At 35.9% G+C, this 26,665-nt stretch overlaps 1 protein-coding gene across 3 annotated transcripts in view; it reads right to left on the bottom strand.

Moving 5' to 3' along the window:
* The window catches only part of PEX3 (peroxisomal biogenesis factor 3), a 56,500-nt gene extending 29,938 nt beyond the window's left edge, over positions 1-26,562 (bottom strand). The window contains exons 1-10 of one of the 3 annotated variants that reach the window (XM_015137204.3): positions 26,306-26,543; positions 18,230-18,361; positions 14,434-14,515; positions 9,305-9,348; positions 7,618-7,742; positions 7,258-7,324; positions 7,101-7,155; positions 6,378-6,546; positions 3,812-3,882; positions 2,627-3,535 (exon numbers count right to left, since the gene is read on the bottom strand). In XM_015137204.3, coding sequence (XP_014992690.3) covers positions 3,466-3,535; positions 3,812-3,882; positions 6,378-6,546; positions 7,101-7,155; positions 7,258-7,324; positions 7,618-7,742; positions 9,305-9,348; positions 14,434-14,515; positions 18,230-18,361; positions 26,306-26,378 — 888 coding nt within the window. In that variant the 5' untranslated portion in view covers positions 26,379-26,543 and the 3' untranslated portion in view covers positions 2,627-3,465. 3 annotated transcript variants of the gene reach the window in all.
* Between the last annotated feature and the right edge of the window lie 103 nt (positions 26,563-26,665).

Below are 26,665 nucleotides of genomic sequence, written 5' to 3'. Positions count from 1 at the left end.
ATGGCTTGTTCCCCTTTTTTGCTACATAGGGCTCCACTGTATGAATACATCACATTTTATACTTTTGTTAGTTAATAGAAATACGGATTGTTTCTACTTTTTGGCTATTGTGAGTAATGGTGTTACAAAATTTCTTAACAAGTTTTTGTCTAGAGATGTTTTCATTCTTTTGGGTGGATACCTAGGAGTGGAATTGCTGGGTTGCATGGTAATTTGGGCTGAACTTTGTTCTTTTAAAGGTAATATGGTAAGGTTCCAAGAAGAAAAATGATTAAGGGGATGGAAGCTGAAGAAATGGAAACTGAAGAAAAGATCATCATAGTACCTACCTCCTAGGGTTACTGTAAGGTTTAAGTGAGTTAAGATAGGTAAAGCAGTATAGAACAGTGCTTTGCTGCATAAGCACTCAAAAATGTTAATTTTTATTCTTCTTATTGAATTGAATTCATTTAGGCCAGTGAAAGAAATGAGAAATAGGTAAACTTGCTTCCCATTTCACACACATAAAAATAGAAGCAAAGAGAACTTCTACATACTTGTCCCACCCATCTACCCACTTACATGCATCTGACCTATCCTCAGTCGTCCCTACCTGACTCCTAAACTATTTTACTGTGTATTGAATCTCATTCCTTTCTCCTATTCGAAGTTCTTTGTTCTTAAAATTATCCTGCTTTCCTACATCAATTTCTCCCTCTCCTATCAATTCAGTAAATACTTACTGAGCATCTACTACATGCAAGGCACTGTTCTAAGAGCTGAACATACATTGGTGAACTAAACAGACAAAAATTAGTCAACTCATGGAGTTTAGTAGAAAGGTGTATATAAAAAAATGTTAAAGTCAAAATCTCCTGGCTCCCATATTCCCCTTAAATGCTGTCCTATTTCTTGGAATCTCTCAAAGCAAAATGTTGAAACAGTTGTCTGTGCTTGGTCTCTGCTAAACTCTAATTCTTTTGAATTAGCTTATCTCCACCACTGCTCCTCTGAAACTTCTCAACAAGATCACTCAACAACTCCATCTAATGTTATTTCTCTGTCTTTATCTCCTTTGGCCTTTCAGGAGCATTAGACCCAATTAATCACAGTCTCCTTAAAACATTTCTTCAATTGTCTTCCAAAATACCTCATTATTTTGGTGTTTCTTTTCTTTCGCTGGCAGCTCCTGCTCAGTCTCCTTTGCTGGCTCTTCTCCCGATCCCAAACTCTAAATGTTGGAGTGCTCTATGACTCAATTGTCTTCTAGTCTCTCTCTGTTCCTATCCCCATTACTTTAAATACCATATGCAAAGTGATTACTCCCTGCTGGGAGCAAGCCGCGCCCCGCCCCCACCCCCCCCCCCCCCCCCCCCCCGGCAAAATCTGGCCATAAACAAAATCTCTGCAGCACTGTAACATGTTCATAACGGCCCTAACACCTGCGCTGGGAGGTTGTGGGCTTATGGGAATGAGGGCAAGGAACACCTGGCCCGCCCAGGGCGGAAAACCGCTTAAAGGCATTCTTAAGCCACAAACAACAGCATGACCGATCTGTGCCTTATGGGCGTGTTCCTGCTGCAGTTAACTAGCCTAACCTATTCCTTTAATTCGGCCCATCCCTTCGTTTCCCATAAGGGATACTTTTAGTTAATTTAATATCCATAGAAACAATGCTAATGACTGGTTTGCTCTTAATAAATATGTGGGTAAATCTCTGTTCAGGGCTCTCAGCTCTGAAGGCTGTGAGATCCCTGATTTCCCACTTCAGGCACCTCTATATTTCTGTGTGTGTGTCTTTAATTCCTCTAGCGCCACTGGGTTAGGGTCTCCCCGACCAAGCTGGTCTCAGCAACTCCCAATGTTGTATTTGTAAACTAACTCTTGAATTCCAGACTTGCATATTCAATTGCCAACAGGCATATAACCACTTGGATATGCTTAACACTGCCAAAATGTAAATAGCAACTCCTATTTCCTCAAATGCTCAGCCCCAATACCTAGGAGTCATCCTTGCCTCCTCTTTCATAACCCACACCAAATAATTCCGCAAGTACTAGTGGTTCAATCTAAAAAATAAATCTATTATTCAGCCTCTTGTTATTGCCACCACTGCTACTATCCAGTCCAAACTACAACTGTTTCTTGATTAGAATCCTTCCACTCTTGAAACTGGTTCCCTCCTTCTATTCTTATCTCTTTATAGTCAACTTACCATAGAGAAATGAGGTCTTTTATAAACACAGATGACATTGCCCTGCTTAAAATTCTCCAATGGCTTCCCATACATCAAGAACAAAAAACATTTCTTATCATGGATTACAAGGTTCAACATACTCTGGAGTTTCCATCTCTGTCTCCAATCTCCCTTCCCTATTGCTTTTCTCATTCACTGTGCTCCAGCCAACAATGGCCTCCTTGCTATTCCTTGAACAGGCCAAGCATTAGGATCACTGCAACTGTTCTTCTGCCTTGAACTGTATTCTTCTGGGTTATAAGGTTAACTTCCACAGTATATATTCAGGTCTCTGCTCAAATGGCATCTCCTCAAAGAGGCCTTTTCTGATCAACCTAATACAAACAGCATCCCTGGTCACTCTCTAACCCCTTAACCCGCTTTGTGTTTCATCAACAAAGTTATACATACTTGACATTATATCAGATTTATTAGTTTATTATTTTTCTCTCCCACTAACATACAAATTCCAATAGGGATGAAGACCTAGCATTTAGAATAGTACCTAATATACCACAGACAGCCAATACATAGTTAATGAATAATTCAATGAAATAAATGAATTAACTGAATGAACAAATTATTTCTATCTATGAAATGTAGAAATTTCAATCCAAACAAGCTCCTGAGGGTGGAGGACTAGGGCAATACATTTGCCTATAACTGCTAGCATAGTAAAGTAATGGGAGTATAAATCATTGCCTGGGAGGCAGTTGCCAATGAAGTAAGAACAAATACCTGGGAAACACTGATGGCTTTTTTTGTTTTGTTTGTTTGAGACAGGATCTTACTCTGTTGCCCAGGCTGGAGTACAGTGGCCCAATTACGGCTCACCATAGCCTCAACCTGCCAGAGCTCAGGTGATCCTTCTACCTCAGCCTCCCGAGTTAACTGGAACCACATGTGTGCACCACCGTGCCTGGCTAATTTTTTTTTCTTTTGTCTAAGATGGGGTTTCTGCCATGTTACCCAGGCTGGTCCTGAACTCCCAGGCCCAAGCAATCTACCCACCTTGGCCACCCAAAGTGCTGGGATTACAGGCATGAGTCACTGCACCAGGTTGGAAACACTGATATTTAAAGGAAAGACAGAGATAGAAGAATCTAAGAAATGATCTGAGAGGTAGGAGAAAAATACAGATTATACTGTCATGAAAGTCATGTGAGCAAAGAATTTCAAGAAAGGCAGTGTCAAGTATCAGAGAAAGGTCAAGCAAGATGAACATTACAGATGCATTGTAATTCATTCATTTATACAATGATATGGCAAAAGATCACCGATGACCTTCTCCAGAGCTTCATGAAATGATGTGGTGGAAATCTGAATAAGAAAAAAGTGGACATTCCTACTGTAGAAAAACAAAAGACTGGAACTCGATAAATTCAGATAGTAGAGTTAGTAGCTGAGTTACCCTAAGAAATCCCTGCTTCCCTCCAGTTTGAGTAGGAAATCCTATCTAAAGGCTGGGAAACAGAGTCAAAAATTTAATTTTAATATCATATTATACTGACTATATTGTTCAAGAAAAACTAAAAAATGATCTCAAGTACATTCAACTTACACACATATTTTTCCTGTTACATGAAGTATACATACCTTTCCAACATGTCTCTAGTTTCATTGAGAAGTTTAATAGTGGTAATGTCTCGAGGAGAAAGTCCACAGGCCTATAGAATTAAAATGTCACACTTCAGGTTTTCAAACATGAGCATGGGGTTATGATGAAACTAATCACATTCACAAAATAAAGAGTTCAGGAAATCTAAAAGTCTATGTTCTATCAACAATAAAAAATGTTAGATCTCCCTTCCCCCCCAAAAAAACCTGTAATGGTTTATGTGCGCAAATAAGTAGAATTTAAGACATGAGTAAAAGTAAATTACACTTAGTAAGATCTTTGTTTATCTGGCCCTTCTTGGATAGATTTCTAGTATAGTTAGACAAAGAAGAAATAGGTTTTGGGTTTGCAGAGGTCTGGGTTTGTTTTTTTTAAAACTGAATTTCATTATTATTATTTTTTTGAGACAGGGTCTCACTCTGTCATCCAGGTTGGAGTCCAGTGGCATGATCATAGCTTAAGTAACCTTGAATTCCTGGGCTCCAGTGATCCTCCTGCCTCAGCTTCCTAAGTAGCAGTTAGGCTACAGGCACGCGCCACCATGCTAATTTTTCATTTATTTTTTGTAGGGGTAGTGTCTTGTTATGTTTCCCAGGCTGGTCTCGAACTCCTGGCCTCAAGCCATCCTCTTGCCTTGGCCTCCCAAAGCATTTTTTTTTTTTTTTAAAGAGACAGACTGGCATTACCCAGTCTGGAGTACAATGGTGCAACCAAAGCACACCACAGACTCGAACTCCTGAGCTTAAAAATTCCTCCCTCCTCAGCCTCCTGAGTAGCTGGGACTATAGCTGTGCACCACTATGCCAATCTGGCTGATTTTTAAATTTTAATTTTTTTTTTTTTTTTTTTTGAGATGGAGTCTGGCTCTGTGGCCCAGGCTGGAGTGCAGTGGCCGGATCTCAGCTCACTGCAAGCTCCGCCTCCTGGGTTTACGCCATTCTCCTGCCTCAGCCTCCTGAGTAGCTGGGACTACAGGCGCCCGCCATCTCGCCCGGCTAGTTTTTTGTATTTTTTTAGTAGAGACGAGGTTTCACCGGGTTGGTCTTGATCTCCTGACCTCGTGATCCGCCCATCTCGGCCTCCCAAAGTGCTGGGATTACAGGCTTGAGCCACCGCGCCCGGCCTAAATTTTTAATTTTTAGAGACAGGATCTCACAATGTTGCCCGGGCTGGTCCCAAACTCCTGGACTCAAGTGATCCTCCCCATCAACCTCCTATGTTTTTTTCTTTCATCAGTAAGAGATTTTATCAGGATATGTGTGTGTGTATTTTTACATCAATCTAGTCTGAGACTCTATGTGTCTTTTCAATCTTAAATTTCAGGTTTTAATTCAGTTCAGTAAGATCTGGTCCATTATTTCTCTCTTCATCTGTTCTTTTGAATTGTTTTCTTTTTGGTCCTGTTTTGAATTTTGAAAACTGTAAATTACTTTAGAGTCCTAAAAAGATTTTTTAACACTCTTATTGCATCTCCTTGAGATTCTATTTTGTAAGCTGTCTCCTGTTTCATTAATTCTGTTCCATCTGTTCTGTTTGATCAGTTTAGTCTCTATCTTTCAAGTTACAGGGTTTCCTTAAATGGGATGCAACATTTTTTTTGGCCTACTCATGAATATAGGATCTCTCAGCACCTAAACAGGTTCATCTTTGGGGTCTCTGGGAATGGGAAATCCTGCAGGCAATGGGAACTCCTGCAGGCAATGTAAACAAGGCATTCTGTTCTAACAGGTCCTCTACGATGAGGTATGGCATAGGGGGCCTCTCTGTTCTAAGGCTTTTCCAGTTGTCAAGAGCGAGCTGTTCTCCCAATTACAAAGAATGGGTGCAAACCAGCAGACAAATGAAAAACTAGTAATTTAGGAAATGAGCCATATAACCTGCAATCTGGCATTTTTAGTATTCTTAATCAATGAATAACTTATATAACAACTATCTAGGACACACCAGTGTTTAGCAACACTATGGTTGATAATTTTTGGATTAGATCTTGTTGTTTCTCAAGTGGATGACTATAACCTCCTCAGTCCATTTTTGTACTTTCATCATTAACTTTTTTAAAAAGCAAAGGTGGTTGTGTTACTGGACTGGTTAAAATCTACCTTTCTTTGTCTACAAATTGGAGTTCAGACTACTTATCTTGGCATACAAAGCTCTTTATAATCTTGCCCTGACCTTCAGCTCTATGTTCTGCTACTTGATCTGATACAAAAATACGCTGTAGCCCACTAATTGAATTTGTATCTTCAGTTCCCCAGGTGTAATAAACATGCCTTACTCATTTTACATCCCCAGCATACATCACAGTATGTACTGTCACATACCTGATAATAAAAATGTACTAAGTAGCTAAAATTGTTAAGTGCTTCTAACTAGAAATCGCTCATAATGGCTATTTATTTTCTACGGGGTTTTACTTCAATTATTGAAATATATACCTTTCAATCACTTACCTTTCAAGAGACTCAGAAATCAAAATTTCAAGAGAGAGTAAAATTTTAAAAGTATAGAGTAACTGGTTTGGTTAAATGGTTATGAATTAAGCACCTGCACTGCTAATGGAGTTTCTTCATCTGGCATCATATAATGGCATAATAAAGATTTGGATCCATCTTTATTAATCCAAGAAGAAGACTTATGCTGCTCAACGAGATTTCTGATTTCTTTTAGTTTTTGCTCCAAGTCCAAAAGGGACAAAGAATGTTTAAGAGAAACACTAGAAACAGAGAAAAGGGAATTGGGATAAATCGAAACTATACAACACATCCTACATACACTTGTTTCTTAACAGGCTACTATCTAAAATCTTGTTTCTTCTGCTCACACCTGTACCTGCTGACTGGAATAGAATGGATTAAGAAATCAGCCACCAGTTAAGGGCCATTACTACAGAGCCAAGAAAAGTATTTCTCTGGATTTCATAAGAGAATTCCTACTGTAATTATAGATATTACTAGTATAAGTGGGAGGAAAAAGCCTCAGAGGCAGATTTTAAAGTAGGTCTTTTATCTCATGACCCAGATATTTCTGATTTGTATGAAATCAGTCAATTAACAATGAAATATTAAAACTTTCCCCTCTGTATAAAAAGGTTGATTCTGACAAAGAAAATGGATCTCATAACACAATATCCCAGGAAGGTATCTGATTAGATTACAAAGAGTTTCACAAATCACCATTTGTCAAGTCACTGGCTTCACTAGAACAATTCTAATTTTCTTTCATTCATCAGAATCAGGAAGTCAGAAAAGTCAAAGAAAAATGCCTTACCTTCCTAAAATCTTCTGCACAGCTTGTTTAATGACAGTGATCAATTCTGTCAGGCCTATTAAAGAAAAAACAAACCTAAAAGCCTTGCTTAAAAATTCCTCAAAAATACAAATAAATGAATTAAAATTTGTATAAAAGTCACAAATAAGAATCTTACCATCTCCAAGGAGGTGTTGAATACTTGATAAATATTGCTGTTGGACATCTGGGGGAGCAAGAATTGTCTGTACAAAATAGAAATACAGTTAAATTATCCAAGTTTTAAACTGGTAAGTAATGTTTTCAATATAACTGTAGGTGAGATTTTTCAAGATCTGAAGTGATAGGAAAAATAATATTTTTTAACATACCAAAAATTCTAGTTTCAAAGTATAAAAATTATTCATAATACTAAAAGTTCATAATCACATGAAATATAAAAATATTTATTTCACAGAAATTGTTACCAGGATAAATAAGCTAAACTTTGAACCGCTTGAGGGAAAGGACAATGTCTGTTTAAGTCTATTAAACTTACAGTGCCATTTTTGCCAACTGCTGCATTATCCAGGTAAATATATCCACCAATTATGTTTAACTGGACCCGCAAAAGAACAACCAGCATACAAGTACTGTATACAGCCACGATACTTCTTGTGAAACCTTCATAGAGAAAAGAAAACCATTTGGTACTGTGATTAATACAAATGTGTAAAATCATGAACCATCCCTATGGTTATTTTTTCATAAGATGACTTTTAAAAACATATTTACAGTTGTTTCTAGTATAAAAATATATCAATTCAAAATATTTCAGTCTCTCCTTACAAGTTGTTTAATAAAAATTAGGTATGATTCCTTAATTGAAACAATGACCAATAAAATATATTAGGTGAAAGAGGTATATATTATTAGCTTAGAAAGGAAAACAAGGAAAAGTCTGGGAAGCACAAAGAACTGCAGCTTCAGAACTCTTAGTTGTCAGTGGAGCTATTTTCAAGTAAGAGAAGAGGGCTGAGTGTGGAAGAACTCTAGCCTTCAATAGCAGCTCGAGGAGGATGAGCCTGTTTAAGGGTTTAAGGACTACAGGAAGGTACAGAAAGGCTGGGGAAGCTTGGTAAGACAGGCTTCCCAGTAGCCTAGGACCAGGTGTTCAAAAAAGAGGAGAGAGTGAAGGTGTTGACTGCTGCTGAGAGTCCTAGCAGGAGGAAAATGTCCAGTAGATTTGGCAACACAGAAGTTGTTACTGACGCTTGAGAGACCTGCTTGGGTGGAGACACAAGTGGTGGAAGCCAGGCTGTAGTACATCAAAGCATGAGTGGGAGTGAAGAAGAGAAGAAGGGGAATGTAGAAATCTTGGTCATAAGGATTATAAGAAACAATAGGCCGGGAACAGTGGCTCACGCCTGTAATCCCAGCACTTTGGGAGGCTGAGGCAGGCGGATCACAAGGTCAAGAGATTGAGACCATCCTGGCCAACATGGTAAAACCCCGTCTCCACTAAAAATGCAAAAATTAGCTGGGCATGGTGGCGCACACCTGTAGTCCCAGCTACTCGGGGGGCTGAGGCAGGAGAATTGCCTGAACTCGGGAGGCAGAGATTGCAATGAGCCAAGATAGTACCACTGCACTTCAGTCTGGCGATAGAGCAAGACTCCGTCTCAAAAAAAAAAAAAAAAAAAAAAAAAAAGGGAATAAAAGCTGAAAGGAAATATAGGCAACTAGAGAGGTTTAATTTGTTTTCAAATAGGCAAGGCTTAAGCATCATTCTGCTGACAAGGATTAGCTGAATGGAAGGGAAAACAGGAATAACAGTTCTGAGACAAGCAGATACGTAGGCCCTGGTTTAGCTTTTTGTTTCAATTTTTTATCACTAACAAAAGTTTACAATAAATATCAAAGTAAATCTATGATCTGGATTGGAATAAAAACTTCCTTTAAAGTACATTAGAGATATCAGTACCTAATAAAGGCATATGTAGTCTAGGACAATTTTACCTACCATCATCATCATCATCATCATCATCACAATAGCACTACCACTAACATTTACTGAATGCTTTCTATGTCCAGACATTGATCTACTTGCTTTATCTGTACTATATTATTTAACACTAACAACAATTCTAAAAGGCAGGTAAAGGAGAGTCATCCTAATAGAATGCAAGCATTTCCCTTTATAAATATTTTAAGGATGTGCTGTCACACAGAATATGCAGGCTTACTTATTATCTTCAGATCCTCCCATATTTCTAGCTTGTTTGAAGGCCTAAAGGACAAAATAAAAAAAATAATAATAATAATAATCTAGATAGTCTAATAGAAAACTGAATTTTATAGATCTATATTTATTTCAAAAAATTAAAAGCAACACAGCATAACTGCAGAAAAGCAAACCCACGAAATACAGTAAAAAAAAAAAAAATGTAATTCCAGTAATCAATAACCACTTTCACTGGTATATGTTCTTACAATCTTTTTCTCCTTGAGTGCTATGTATAGATATATTACAAAATCACATAGGAAAAGCAGAGGAAATGTTTCTTTCTCTAATTTGCTGTTTTAGAAATAATGAAGTAGGTCCTATAATCCTTCAAAGGTAAATATGAAGTATTTTTTTGTTTTACGATCATAAAAACATGAATTTACACATATATTTCATGTGTATCAATCCACTGCAGTTATTATCTCTATCAATGTTCAAATTGGCCATCTTTCACTTCTGGAAGACTATTCACATTGGCTCCTGAATCCTTTTGATTTATATGATCTTTTATTAGTCTTTTACAGAATCCACAGTTTCTGACATGAAAACTTGTTCTGGGTTCATCTCGTTCCATTCTTGCTGGAGACTTGAAATCACCAATTTCACTGGGTCCTGTTTTCTCATAGCAGGAAATGGCAGAGACCAAAACCTTTGGTTAAGAATGTTCATTGCTACTGGGTAGGTCATTATTTCTAAGATTTTTCCAGTGAACTAAGCTAATAAATAAGTGTTTATTTATTTATTTATGCATATAATCAAAAAGGTAATATACATCATGAATTCATACTGATATTTCTAAATTAGTCAAAATTTAGAAAATTAGTCAAAAGGTTTTTAGCTTAATCTCATTGATTTTGCATTTGTATTTCTTTTTGTCCACACTAAAAACAGGTGAAACCAACATAATTACTAATTTGCTTCATCCCTCACTCTATTCACAACCGTCTCAGTGTAAAAGAGTTTAAGGTTTCTGTTTTTCCAATTCTTTGTGTGTGAAGAGTATATGGCCTACTAAGGATATACAGTCAAATTTCTGTTTCAAAGTAATTTAGCACAGTTTCTATCTTTGTAATTATACCACCAACTAGAATCATATATAGGTTAATTTGATTTATGGTACTATATAGTTTTGGACATTATTTTTTAAACACTGTAGTTTTATAATATTAATATGATTCCCAAATCAAATTTATATAATACGGTGTATTCAAAAAAGTCTGTTCCTATCCCCCTTAATTTTCTCCCTTCTTCATAGGTGACTATTTAAAAAATGCTTAAACTTCCCATTGTTTTGTTTTATATAAGCAAATACGTATATATACATTTATATCTGCCCCCTTAGATAAGTGAAACATATTATACACATTTTTCTTTACCTTTTAAAAAATATAGCAATATATCTTGTGGAGATCATTCCACAGTACTACAGTAGTCCTTTCTTATCAACTTGGGGGATACATTCCAAGACCCTCAGTAGATGCCTGAAACTGAAGATAGTACCAACCCCCTACATATACTGTTTTATCCTATACATATGTACCTATGATAAAGTTTAATTTATAAACTAGGCACAGTAAAAAATAACAACAACTCACAATAAAATAGCACAACCGTAATATGCCAGCATAATTACTCTGGCACTTTGGGGCCATTATTAAGTAAAATAAGGGTTCCTTAAACACAAGCACTGTGATACCTCAACATCCAATCTGATGGCCAAGATGGATACTAAGTGACTAACAGGTAGATAGCATCTACAGCATGGATCTGCTGGACAAAGGGAGATTTCATCATGTTATTCACAATGGCACACAACTGAAAGCCTAAAAATCATTTATTTCTGGAATTTTCCATTAAATATTTTTAGACCATGGTTGACCATGGCTAACTGAAACCTTGGAAAGTCAAACCTTGGATAAAGTGGATGGGACTACTGTATAAAAATGGTAGCCATTTTCCTCTTCTAACCAAAGGATAGTACACCATATGTGGAGGTAGTTTAGAGCTTTTCAAACCACTAGTGGAATGATCAGGTTTTTTTTTCCTTTTCCTTTACAATCTGTCACAGACCAGTGCTTTTGCTAAATACAATAAATTACTTGAAAACATGAAATAAAAAAACCATAGATATAAAAAACACAAGTCCATAATCTTTATTATTATTTTCAGACCTAAATTTGCATTGCAAGAAGAAATTGAGTTACTATTACAATTGTAAGGATACTACTAGCTTCTTGTCTTTCTTTGCCAATGAGCAGACTGTATAGTTTCAGTTACCTCTTTCCTAGATGGCACAGGTTAAGAAAATGTGTTGAGTAACTCATGCAAGACACTGCTTCAACCTTAATCTAATCTAGTGTTCAAGACTCATGGCAGAATGTCATATGTATTCTGATTAAACTGGGAATCAACCACAATTCAAAGGTGAGGTATTTAATGTATCATAAGTAACTCATATCTCTTTTTGAATGTTCCCTCAGAAAAATTTCTAAGTACTTCTTATAAAAATTCTAAATGAAAAAAGATAAGAAAACAGTGATTCCGAAAATTTAAATATAGAAACTGCTTAGTAGTGAGCCATGATTGTGCCACTGTACTTCAGCTTGGGCAACAGAGTAAGACTCTGTCTAAAAAAAAACCCAAAACCAAACGAACAAAAAACTGTATTTTATTTGGGATGATTTTGGTGGGAGAAAACAGTTATAGTTACCCAGGACATTTCTTCATGTTTACACTGAACGTTATTAGACCTTAAAAGTAGATTTTTAAATACTAACTTTTAAAAAAAACTCCAAAATCTACATAAAAGATTCCAAATCTATGCAGAAGAACAGAGAAAAGTGCTTTCAACGCAAATATTCCTTTCAAATGATTTGTCTAATGGAAATCAACTGCAAGTTAAATACAACCAGACTCTTTAATGTCACTAAAATATTCATAATAATTCTTAAACTTTAGGCCTTCATGAAGAAATAAAAAAAAAAAAAAAGAGAGAATTAAACGAATCCTTTCAAAGTGTTCTACTTCTCTTATGATGGAGGATGTTTACGATTTTTTTTTTTTGCATTGAAACTTCATTGCCAATTATCAGTCTTTAACAAGAGCGCCAAATATCAAAAACAGTGATAACTGTTTATTTGCTATTGTGAAGTTCACAGAATAAGACTACCAAATCATCTACTCATTTCTGATTAGTTATTATCAAAAATAGTTTAAAGGAAAAAAAAAAAAAAACTTGCTCAACAGGCTTATATGAGACCAGAGTCTCATATAAAACTAATATAAAAGCAGTCGTAAGATTGGAGGCCTTATTTAATCACACTTTGTAAGGGATCAAGCCCTTATTTACGCAAATATTTTTCAAATGGATATTACCCTTCTCCCCCCACCAAATTACAAATAGTAATTTCAAATCAAAAGAAAGCCAAGAAAAAGTAACATTGAGATATTTAAAGACGAAACTGTGAATGAGGACAACTGTGGCCCATCTTAAATTCTCCAGAATTTAAGAAATTTTCCTCCTGTGTACCGATAAAGAAAAAGAGAATTACATCTTTTCTTTAAAGCTGTCCAGGATTATCCATCAAAATTAATCCTTGGTTTTTTTGATACTCCTATATTTTCCTTTTACTTTTTGTCATTGCACTAAGTATGTCTGGAATTATGATAATTTATTTAGTCTACTTCCTCCTTTGGATGAAAAGGTCTTAAAGAGACTTTATCTTAATTATTAAATCCCCTTTTAAAGCACATGGAACATAGGGCCTTGCAGGAAACAGATTCACCAAGAAGGAAGAATGCCATCATGATTATTTTATCTGTATTATGTTGCTTTTATAAAAATGCTATTCACTGATTTAATTTGCCTTGCCTTCTCATCATGACAAAATATAAGGAAATTAAAATCTACTTCTTTTCATTCCTATGTACATACAAACGTAATAATTTATTTGATCAAAAGCAATCTGCTTATATGTTTCTTCATAAAACTGTATGAACTAATTTATAAGCTAAACCTTGTATCTGTAAGAAGGAAGGTCTGTCTACCTCTAAGAATGAAGAAATTTAAAACGGAAAACCCCTCATTACTAGCATTCTGTTTTAATGAGATACAAGAAATCTCAAGTACACAAATCCATTGTTATTTTGGGAAGTATTCTCTAATTATAGTAAGTGTTTTAAATAAAATTCCCCACTTGTTATGTAGCCTGTCTGAGCACTCAATTCCTATTGCAAAATGAATAATAGTAACTGCCTCACAGGGATATTTGTGTAAATTAAGTGAGAGCATATACGAAAGGTACCTAGCGCCAGGGCTAGCACAGTGAGACAGTTTAGAAACAGAACTACTATTCCCCTGGCTATTTAGAGGGTGATTAAAGGCAAGTGATTATTTTAGGAAGGCTATAATGATTAACATTTATTTAGTGAAATCATTTCCCTGCCCACCCTCCCATCATTGTCATTAAAATAAGAACACATTTCCTGCTGGAAGTCTTCTCAAACTAATACAGTATCATACTGAATTACAATAACCCAACACATGCAACATGCAGTATACAAGTTACATATGCGAAAGTGCTTTTGGAAACAGCAAACTGCCATGGCAATGTCAATTATTAGTATTGTATGCTCATGTTATGTTTGTATTTCATTTTGTTAGTAATTTAAAATATAAGTCCTGTATACCTCATTTAAAATGTATGTTCACATGGTTTATTACACTGTAAGCTCTTTCAGAAGCACGATATTTAACATAACTTTGTTAGTTTCACAGCATCTGGTTCAGGAACACATTTCACAAGCACTTCAATAATTAAATTTATGAACAATTTTGAAGTGCTATAAGGTCTATTTATATGAAAAACAATACATACAAATATCATTGCCTTGAATGCTTTGTGCAAAAAAGTAGAGCATAGACAAAATTAAATATGGATTAAATGATGTAGTTAATATTTTTCTTACTGAGCCTATATAAGCTTTAATTAGACAGAAAAATAACAAAGATATTTGAAAAGGATATCAGTTCATTCTATAAACTTTAAGTGCAGTGCATGAACAGAAAATGCTGTAACTTGCATTTACCTGTTTTTTAGCAGAGCTGTGAGACTCTCGGAATTCAGTTGCTGCATTAAGGCCTCTCTCAGTGTTGGAAGCATGGACAGCACTGTAATACAAAAAATAAAATAAAAAAGGTCACAAGTGATATGACTGCCCTCACTAAGAAATACACATTGTTTTAGGCTATATGATAGGGCTAGCAACTAGAAAGAGTCACAAGGGAAAGTCAGGGCTAGACAATTCAAATTATTATTATTATTATAAAACTATTATATCCTAACAAATCATTTATCTGCTAATGTAATTTAACAAAATTATATAAACATTACAATCACAGCAACACAAACACGTACACACAGAAGAAAGAATAGAAAGAATTATTCTCAGATTTTAACAGTGGTGGTCTTTGAGCTACGGATTATGAACAATTCCTTTTTTTCTTTTCCATACTCTTCAAACTTTTTACAATGTGTTTACTTCTGATATAATGGCAATGATCAAAAACATTTTTATATTCAGCTATACCTTTTGCTTCATTTTTCATTTCTAATTTTAAAAAAAGTTTATTTATTAAATAATACAAGGCAACAAACATTTATTATAACCTAGACAAAAGCATACTGGGTTAGGAACTAAGAGTTGCTGAGTTTTAGTTTGTCAGTGGGTATTATTTGTTACTGTTTATTGTAAATGTTTACTGTTTGTAATACTACAAAGCAATAAACATTTATTATAACATAGATAAAAGTACACTAGGTTAGAAACTAAGAGTTGCTGAGTTTTAGTTTTGTCAGTGGCTGCTGTTTATTGTTTGTTACTCCCAGGAATAATGTGAAGACGAAATGAGACTAGCAATCTATGGGAAAAAAAACTTCATGTGATTTTTAGGAGTTTATTTGTGGCTCTGCATGTGGAATAAGAAATGTAGGAGAATAAGAATCTGTCATGGGATCAGAGAAAAAAAAGAAATGGAGAAATACACACATAAAAATGTAAAATGAGTTTCTAAATCCTAAATAAGTAATGATAACAAAATGAAAAAATATGAAGACTACCACATTCCTTCTTTTTTTTTTTGAGACACAATCTCACACTGTCACCCAGGCTGGAGTGCAGTGGTGCAATCATGGCTCACTGCAGCCTTGACCTCCTGGGCTCAAGCAATCCTCCTGCCTCAGACTCCCGAGTAGCTAGGACTAGAGGCATGGGCCTCCATGTCCAGTTAATTTTTAAAATTTTTGGTACAGATGAGGTCTCACTATGTTGCCCAAGCTTGTCTTGAACTTCTGGGCTCAAGCATTCCTCCCACCTCGGCCTCCCAAAGTGCTGGGATTACAGGTGTGAGCCACCACACCTGGCTATGAACACCGCATTCTAAAAGCAAAAACTTCTTAGGTAAGAAAACTAGTTATATTTACCCCAAAGCACTCATTTTTTTTCTAGTATATCAATTACGTCTTATCCAAAAGAATAGAAATTTGATCATATTATTTGTAACCCCATTATCAATGTTCATGTTATGCATTGTACAAAAAAATGCAGAACGTGCAGAAAGCTAATTTGGAAAGTTTTCATTGAACCTATATTTTGGCTCGTAGAGATCAAATATTTTACTTTTAATTGCCTATAGTCAGCTATTTGTTCATCTTAGGGTTGCGTCATGGAAATGTGTGACCCCTATCTTTTGTTGGAGGAGCATAGTTAATTGACAACCCCAGCTGCCACTCCTTTGGATCCATTACCATGTTTGCACTGCTCCCAGCCAATGACACTGCTTGGACGGGGACACTAAAGCAGGCCCATTTCTGCAGGTCTCCTCTACCAGAAACTGTGGCTTGCAGACTCCTCATTGGTCTCCCAACACTTTCTTAGAACTGTGCTGTAGTCTGAGACTCTTCTTGCCTAATCTTTCTTCCTTCCTTGTCTTCTTCCCTGCACAAGCGTCAGACCTGCACTGTGGCCTAAACACTTCACCTGTCTTCTTCTGCCTCCCTTACTCTTTATTCTTTACAGGCATTTCTACTAGTAGACCTCTGGGACATCTAATCCCATCCTAGCATCTGCTTCCCAGAGGACCCAAATGGACACAAGGGTCCATGTCAAACTGAGATGTATTTTAAGACCCCAGCAGCTACATTTTACTTTTCTTTTTGAGATGGAGTTTCTCACTCTTGTTGCCCAGGCTGGAGTGCAATGGCATGATCTTGGCTCACCACAACTTCCACCTAGCGGGTTCAAGCAATTCTCCTGCCTCGGCCTCCCAAGTAGCTGGGATTACAGGCATGTGCCACCACGCCCGGCTAATTTTGTCTTTTTAGTGGAGATGGGGTTTCTCCATGTTGGTCAGGCTGGTCTCAAATTCCTAACCTCAGGTGATCCACCAGCCTCGGCCTCCCAAAGTGCTTGGATTACAGGCGTGAGCCACTGCGCCTAGCCCATTTTACTATTTTTTGAAAATTCAAATAATAACCAGAAATGGACCATTCTCTAAAAATTCATTAAAATGTCCTAGGCAGTGTCAATACATTGAAGGGTGAATGTCAATTTAAATAATTTCATAATTTTTAAGAAGTTATTATTTACCGAGTATTTATTATACATCAAGCACTTTATAGGCATTACCTCATCACGGCCTCACAAAACATTTTTGAAGTGGCTTTTATAATATTCATTTTACTCTCAGAATTGTTATGTATAGTATTTATGATTACTATTTGCTTTGCAGAATGAAGGTATTTTTCTGAGTATTACTACTTCAAATACTAAAAATCATACTCTAGTTGTAATTTTGAATGTGTCTCTTACCCTTCTTAGTCTCAGCCTCAAGTAAAATGAGGTAAGTAAACTAATAATAGAGGCCTTTAATGCTAAAAAATTTCTACTTTTAAAATTAAATAAGGAGAATGTACCTTTATAAATTCTTTCTAAATTAATTGTTCTTGAAAGAATGTTAGAGAAATGAATAAGCCTTAAACAATAAAAAAGAAAAACAGGCTTTGCATGGATTTGAGAACTAGTTCTTCAACAGTTATGCCAGTTAGAAGACACTATATGCGCAGGTTGATTTTGTGATGCATTCACCCAGGACTATGTTTCTAGCTGTGGAGGTTAAATTATTGCCATTAATTAACATTGCCTGAGTGTATACTACTGGAGCTGACTCACAGGTCTATTGTTGCCTACTGTAAATTTAATAAATGTAATGACTCTTTCCTATGGCCCATATGCCCAGTGGGATCAAGCCTACTTCTGCAGCCTTTTTCCTATCACTGCCATTTTCATTCTGCTCTAGCTACATGGCGTTTTTGCTGTGTCCTGAAAATACCAAGCTTGTTCCTGCCTCAAGCATTTTGCATGGCTCCCTCCATTGTAACATTTGGTTTCTGCTCAAATGTTACCTCAAAGAAACCTGACTGTACTGATCCCCTGTCTTACAGAACTTCTCAGTCCTCACATGGCTTTATGTTCCACCTGGCAGCCATCACTGCCTAAAGTTACTTATTTGTTGTTTATCATCTTTTCCTCTCCCTAGAATATAAACTCCAAACGTCAGGGGCTTTTTGTTGTTGTTGCTCACTTCCTGCTTCCCCAGGCCTGGATACAAGCATTTGCTAAATGAATTTAGTATTTGCTAAATAAAATGAATGAACTGATTTTTAAAATTCATATTAAAATGATGTAATACAGTTAAATCATTCAAATACTTGCTAGATTTATCATCCTTTCTTTGCCTTTTCCTCTAAATTTGATCCTGGTGATATGCAAATTAATACAAATCATCAAACAACTTTACCCATGTATAAATATTTCTCTGTCTCACCTGTCATATTGCAAGTCCTCTGGTTACTTTCAAAATGATATTGTCGTCGCGCTTGGGCAATGTATTCTGCAGCCTCCCTTTCCTGTATTTCTCTGATTTTCTTCTGCCCATATTTCCCCAGAATATATACTCCTACAATCATTAAAAAAAGTACTATATTAATTAGAGTACCAAAAAGTCTACACAGTATTTTTAACCTACTTTTTCCAATTATAAGTTTTACATTAGTGGATACCTAAAATTACAACATTTTAAAACCTAAATAAAGAATTGTGTAAGACTGGCCCAAAGAAAAGGAAATCAGCATTTAAAAAAATTTTTTTTTTAATTTTTACTAGTTTAATAATCAAAAGTGTCATATTCTCATCAGTTTCACCATATGAACAGTGTCCTAAAGCATATTACTGGTCATCAACTATGATTATAAAGAATGAAGTGATTATGAGAATTGCACATGACCTAGTTGAGAAATCAGCATTTTTATAGTCAATGACAGAGGAAATGATGGGCACATAAGGACTAGGTTTGAAGAAGGGAAAGGAATTAAATCTAAAAAGTCTGGCAGTGCCTTTACTAGTAGACTAGAGATATTCTAAATGTCCAGCAATGGAGAATTGTTTAAATAAATGATAGTCTAGTCATACAATGAAATCTTATGCAGGTATTAAAAACCACATTGCTAAATAAATAATGACTCAAGGAAATATCCACGTTACATTGTTAGGTGATAAAATAAGATCCCAGAAGTTTTTACTTTTTTTTGACGGAAACACATACAAAAAATAGGTGAGTTTTAATTTCTAAAATATAATAAGCAATGATCATTGCTGAATGGTGGGATAATAGGTCATTTTGTCCTCTGTATTTTCTTCAATTAACACAAAATACATTTTAAAAATATAAGAAAATTTTTAAAAGGAACAATGAAAGAAAGGTAGTTAGGTAGAAGTCTATCCATCCATGTGTTAGAAAAATCTCTTTGAGATAAGGATAGGAAATATAACTCATCTAAAAATTTGTAACTTGATTGGAAAAAAAAGAGGAAAGAGGGTACAGAAATTCCTAAATTGTAACACCACAGGATAAGAATATAGGTAGTGTCATGCGGCCTGTAATTTAACAGATTTCAGCATAGGCAGTATGATATAAGTGTGTACATTTTGGTCTATATCTGAGGGGCAGTCAGTTTTCCTAGCTGGGAATGTGAACATTCCAGAGTGGTTAGTTAGCCACACTTGATCAAACACCACATTCCAAGTTAAGCTCTTCAACTAGCTTTTATCACCGATCAGCACCAAATATCTTTTAATTAGCATAATGAGTATCAGGAATGGATTTTCATAGATTAAATTAATGGTTTTCAAGATACTGGACTAGCTAAAACAGTTTAGTCATATTCATATGAACCAGAATATACGAATCCAGCAAGTCCTTCACCTTTGCCTGAGATCCTTAGTTGCTAGTTCAAAGGATTCTTAGTCAAGTGAGTTAACCAGGTAGCCAACCGAATCCTACAGCTAGAATACTGTTGCATTTTCTTCAGGTAGATCTTGTATAAGCAGTTCTGTGGTAGCATGAAACAAGGACAGAACACTGGGACTTCAACAAGCTTACAGAACAGGTTGTGTTAACTTTTCATCTCTGTTTGCCAGTAGATGTTTTTAAGTGTGCCAGAACTTGGTTTCATTATAACCTGAGAGCAAGGTTGTAAGGAATTAAGTAATGCTCACTTACCTCCCACTGCCTGTGACCTCCAGTATCTACTAAAAATAACCTAAGAATTGTGCATGACCTAAGTAATTAGATTTGGTTTGTCACAGGTAGAAAGTGAACTGCAAAGCAGATACATATCCTCAATTTATTTTCACTAATACAGGTGTTATAGGTGAACTGATAAGATATTACATATTCTTAAAAATAGTAGTTCAGTAAAAGGGTATGTGCTAAAAACAATTAGAACTACAGTATGATTGTTGTTGCTATATTTATATGCAAATTAATGTATTATAACCAAGCTTAAAGAAGAAATGAGAGTTCGTATTAAGTGCCTTCATGGCTACCTTTCCTGTACTCCATTCTAAAGAAACTGATGATAGTGCGACAATACCAACAAAGGAAATTGACTTATATTTCAAAAAGTTACTCTATGACAGGCAACTCTGACATAATAGATCTGAAGGAATTGTTTGTATCTTATCTGCACAACAGCTTACTGAAAGTTACATGTAAAATGATTATATCTCAAATTATACTGTAAAATCAAACACTAAGATGACACTTTTTCCACAGGTAAGAATTTTTTTCTTCAATAATAGTAAATTTGATTGATGTGTTTTTCTGGGGAGAAGGTCCACTGCTTTAATGAGAGTCTCAACAAATCTGATAATTTTTTTAAGGAACTGTTATTTAACACATTTCAGCATAGGCAGTATGATATAAGTGTGTACATTTTGGTCTATATATGAGGGGAAGTCAGTTTTCCTGTGTGAAATTTTCCTGAATGTGAAATGAGAATGTGAACATTATAGAGTGGTTAGTTAGCCACACTTCGATATTCTAACTAAACTAAAAAAGAAAATGAATTGTTATGGGTTGAATTGTGTTAACCCCCAAATTCATATGTTGAAGCCCCAACACGTCAGAATGTGACCTTATTTGGAAATAGAATCTTTACAGTGGTAATCAAGTTAAAATGAGGTCATTAGGATGGGTCCTAATTCAACAAGACTGTTGTCCTTATAAAAGGAAACTTGGACATCAACAATTGCAGAGGGAAGACGAAGCAAAAACAGAGGAGATGACCATCCATGAGCCATGGTGAGAGGGTCAGAATAGATCTTTCCCTTATACTCTGCAGAAGGAACCAATCCTGATCTTAGACTTCTAAACTTCAGGATTGTAAGATAATAAATTTCGGTTGCTTAAGCCACTCATTTTGTGGTACTTTGAAATGAGGCTACAATCACACAATCCATTATTTTTCTTGAGTTTAGCACTGAACTAAGTTCTTATACAAGGTCTAATTCACCTAGGCTCATAAATTCTGATTTTGTCAGATTTGTTCCCCTAGAAAAATAAGAATGAGGACAGGTAATTCATTAGCTAAAACATGGCACTCATGACTATTTACATACTTGACTGACAGTCTAGCCTGGAAAACAGGAGATATTGACGGCTCTGGTATCAAATAGTTAGGTGACTTTTGAGAAAGTCCCTTCCTCCCTCTGTGTCTAAATTTCTTCATTCATAAAATGAAAGACTGGGATTATATGAGCTTTAATGTTTCTTTTGTAGCTATGATTTTACATATTAACAATGAAAATATTTACTAAATACCTTAAAAAATAAATGTCAAATGCTTTGAGTTTTCCTTTAATAACATTACTAGTAAAATAAGACTTCTAGTCTTTCCACAAGTCAGTTGTTTTAAAACCATCTCGTAGTATTCTCTTTCTGGATGAAAATCCCTACAATGCAACTATTTCACAAGGTTAATAATTTCAAAAAGAGTTTGAAAATAACCTATTAACATTGTTCCCAATCCAACAGATCACCAAATCCTACTACAGTATTCTGATTCTATTTCAGACATATTTTCTAAATCTTGCCAATTATCTACAACTTCTTTATCAGTGTCTTCACTTAGACCGTAAAAATTAATGCTCTTGAACTGCTTCAATAGTTCCCTAACTCTTCAGTTTCTGGTCACACACCTGTTTAGCCCATCTTATACATGCAAAGTGATTTTTTTAAAACATAAATCTGATTATATCACTCATGCTTTTAGAATCCTTCAGCATCTTGCCATCATTTCTTAATGTGGTTTTCCTGTTCCACTCACATCAGAATTACTTGGGACAATTTAAAATGTAGCCTTAAAGGACACTCCTTGAAAATACCCCCAAATGTCTTATTTTGCATGATGCTGCACCCCCAGTACATAAACTCTGACTGGGATTCAGTCAGAATTCAATAAATATTTGCTGAATTAAGGAATTCTTGAACTGCATTCTAAACCTAAAGAATCAGAATCTGGAATAAAGGATCCTACGTTTTATTAAACTCCTTAAGTGATTTTTTTAATCCATACTAAACTCCAGGAAGCACCAATACAAAGGATAATATCCAAATTATGTAGAATGGCTTCATAAGGCCCTTCACAATCTGTACTCTAGTTGCTTTTCCAAGTTAATCTTTTGCCACCTCTCATTTGCACAGCCATAGTGAAATATAGTTTCATTCATAAAAGCAATGTTGCTGAACCTCTTGAATAGCTCTTTTTCTTGCTGTGTCCTTTCTCCTTTGCTAGTTTTAAAACTTAAGTAGAAATTCTTCCTTATGAAGCTTTGCCTGACATCTTCACACTTTCTTCTCCTCTATGCTCCCACAAGACCCTGCTCTATTTTCATACTATACTATCATACTACTTTTGTTTATTTCCATTTCTGTGCCATGAGTTCCAAGTCAGGATCTGTCTTATTCCTTTGTATTACCAGAGTAAAGTACAGTGAGAACAGGCACTTACTCTCATTCAAATGTTTGTTCAATGACAGAATGAATGAATGAATAAACGAATAAAAAATGTGAAGAGGCCAGAGATTACAGGATTTAAGGTATAAATCCAAGTCAATATTCTGAGTTTTTTAGAAACCAGCAAGTCAATAAATATGAATCTGGTTGCTCTCTGTTCTCCAATACTTTTTCCAGTGCAATGGTTCTCAAAGTGTGGCAAGGGCACCCCTGGGGTCTTTAAGACCATTTCAGGGGGTCTATAAAATCAAAACTGTTTTTGTAATAATACTAAAATGTTATTTGCCTTTTTCATTCTCGTTCTCTCTCATACTCATACTCTCTCATGAGTATACAGTGGAGTAATTCAGAGGTTACATGCTGTGTGATATCACAACTGACAGAATATAGAAAGAGATGAGAATCTAGCTTTCTTCAATTAAGTCAAACATTAAAAAGATTTTCAAAATGTAAAACAATGACACTCATTAATTTTTTGAAAATGTTATTTATGTTAATATGTAATAGGTTTTTAAAAAATGAATTAATATTTAAATTTTCATTTTCATTTTGAATATCATAACTATTAATAGATATAAAATTTAGAAAGCTTTTGAGGGTCCTTAATTTTCCAGAGTATAAAGGAGACCTTAGACCAAAAAGTTTGGGAGTCAATTCTCTAGCCTTTTCACAAACTGGTCAAATTATGCCAGGCTCAGTGGCTCAGGCCTGTAATTCCAGCGCTTTAGGAGGCTGAGGCAGGACGACTGCTTGAAGCCTGGAGTTCAAGACCAGTCTGAGCAATGTAGTGAGACCCCCATCTCTACAAAGTAATTAAAAATTAGCCAAGCCTGATGGTGTACACCTGTAGTCCTAGCTACTTGGGAGGCTGAGGTGAGAGGATCACATGAGTGAGGAAAGTGTGAAGGTGTCAGGCAAATCTTCATAAGGAAGCCTTTCTACTTGCCTTACATTGTAAAGCTAGCAAAGGAGAAATCAAGGCTGTAGTGAGCTATGATCACACCACTGTATTTTAGCTTGGGTAAAGAGCAAGACCCTGTCTGAAAAAAAAAAAAAAACAAAAACAAAAACCGAACACACCCAAACACCCCAAACTGGTCAAATTATACAAACTGGTGTAAACCAATTAGTTACCCATCTAAAATTCAAGGAAACAGAAATTGTTACTTAAGAAGGCCTGCTACTGAAGGTTTTACTTACTTATTTCCCCCACGATTGAATGACCAAACTTCTCCAAGCATCCTGTTGATATACTGTCCAGCTTTCGAGCCTGTCAAAATGTGTCTCTTTTTCCATGAAATTCTTCCTGATTTTTCACAACTGTATATGCTACTTGCCAGTGTGATCTGTACAGCATTTTTTCACCTCTCTTGTTTTTCTGTATCTTAATTACATGTATACTTGCTTTTCCTTCCTATCAGACCATAAAGACCATGGAAGCACAGTGATATAATGTGGAAAGAGAATGTGCTTTGGGGTCCAACACACCTGGGTTTGAATTCCAGTTTCCCTTCACTAATTCTGAGACCTGAGGCAAGTTTCTTAAATTCTTAGGGCTCTTGTTGCCACATTTTTGAATGGGGATAATAATAACTGCCTTCTTGTCATTCTGCCTAAATAGGAAGAGCTTAGCACAATGCCCAGTGTAAAGTGGGCTCCCAATAAATAGTAGCTGTTACTATTAAAAATCTATAAATCTTGTATTTCCATACATATTACTTTCAGCACTACAGGTACTTGATAAATATTTCTTAAGTCAGATTAATTAAAATCTAACATACTGTAGAACTTTCTCCCTGAAGCAGAAAGAATACAAGGCTCAAACAAATGCCAACCATGGTCATCTACTCTTCCTTTCTTTTCAGACTGACTCCTTTATTGATATAAAACACTAGGATTATTTTCTCTTTCTATCCGTCTAAACTTTTCTTTTTTTGCATTCCTCTTATTCTGTAACTATAAGGCTCTTGTTAGATTTTTTTTTTTTAATTATAAATTTCTTTTAAGTCTACTCTTTTGCTTCCCCTGTGATTATTTCTAATTTACCACAAGGTTGTTCCATAAGCTGAAGGAGTATTCCTTCTGAGATTGTTAGAGATAATTTTCCTTCCTTCGGTAAAGGCAAAAATACTTTATTTGTATTGCTTCAATCACACATCTATTTTTAGCTTTTATAAATAAAATGGACTCGGTAGTCTTAGGATAATTTAAATATACATTAGATACTAGAGAATGAAGATATCAGAAAATACCTTTTATATATAAAGGATTTCTCAAAGATGTTCAAAATTTACACGCTTATTATTGATCTGTGATAGATGTCAGAGGCATGCAAACACCATCCTTGGCTCAGCAACAAGAACTCTGTTTCAAACTTTGAAGCATCACCAAAATCTGAACTATTGATGCTAAAGGTACTGTTAATTGCAAATTGTTTGGGGAGAACAGAATACAATCTAATAAGTATTGTTAATTTCAAATTGTTTGGGGAGAACAGAATACAATCTAATATGTATTGTTAATTTCAAATTGTTTGGGGAGAACAGAATACAATCTAATACTAAGAGAAAAGCCAACCAAATTCTTTGGGAACCTCTGTTCTTTAAGTACTTCTGTAAACACAGCACATAATAAGTGATAAGAATATTTCTCAAAAACTCAAGTTACAACAAATTTCCTCTTTTAAAGTTCCTAGATGTTCTTTTCATATAATTCACAAAGCTTTTTATTCCCTCCTTCAAATCCCTGAATATTATCACATGAGCATTGTATGAGGGAAAAGGGTCTCAAGATTTTTATCTTATCTGTTTCTAAATCTCCTCTGGGCCCGTGCAACTCAGCTATGTCAGTTAGATTACAATGATCCCAACCTTGAAGATCCTGAGGAAGACTGCGCAACATCCCTCAAGCATTTTTCTTACTGCCACAGTTTGTATTCTAAAATGGCAGAAACAGAGCTAAAATATTGATTTGTTTTTCTTTATCTAATCCATCTCTTTCAGTCCTTCAGGACAACTGCGCTGTTTTCAAAAATTCAAATCGACTTTAACCACCACCTAGATTATTATTAAACTCCCTCCCCTAGATTATTATTAAACTCCTGAGAGTTTATTATTATTTATTTATTTATCATTTATTATTAAACCACCTCCCCTAGATTATTATTAAACTCCTGAGAAGGGTGAGAGCCATAGTGCCAAGAGTGCCAAGGAGAAATGAAGAATCTCACAGGAAAGCAGAATTTTTTAAAAAAAGTTCCTGTAACAGAAACTTAAACTGTACTGAATTCTCCAAAGGTCCGTGAGAAAAAAGGATAGGTGAGAAACAGTTAAGAGGCGGTGACAGGGCAAAGGGCACAGAGGCATTTCTCAACTGCAGAGATGGGAGAACCCTTGAGGTTGGCCACCTCCCTTTCCATCCCATGGTTGATCGAATCCCCTCTACAGATCCCAGACTAGGTTCGCCCCGGCCTGTTCTTATTTTAGAAAAAGTCACCTCTCCCACTCCCTTCTCCCAATGCCCACTTTCAAGAACGTTGTCACCCACCTCCAAGGACCGTGCCCAGGAAGATGCATTTCTTTTTGTGGCGTTTCAGAAAATTCCATACGGACCTCAGCATCTTTAGGCCCTAGGGGTGTGCGCTGACTATGAGTGAGGGGCTGCTTCACCGGGAAACTGTTTCTTCGTCACCTGGCCCAGATGACCAAGCAAGAGCGCCGCCGTCCCGCTCTGCGCTCTCCCGAAATCACAAACGTGGCTTTCCGCAGACTGTCACCGGAGCGGCAAGGGGGCGTGGACTAGAGCAAAGCAGCTGCGCTTTCTGCGGCTGCCGCGGCGCAGCCGCCGCTGCTCACTGGTCCGACACGCCCAGGTCCGTTCAGAAATCGCTCCCGAGTGCCTTTCCAT

Source organism: Macaca mulatta, chromosome 4 (genome assembly GCF_049350105.2).
Source record: "Macaca mulatta isolate MMU2019108-1 chromosome 4, T2T-MMU8v2.0, whole genome shotgun sequence".
Lineage (NCBI taxonomy): Eukaryota > Metazoa > Chordata > Mammalia > Primates > Cercopithecidae > Macaca > Macaca mulatta.
This window is presented reverse-complemented; position numbering and strand designations above follow the sequence as displayed.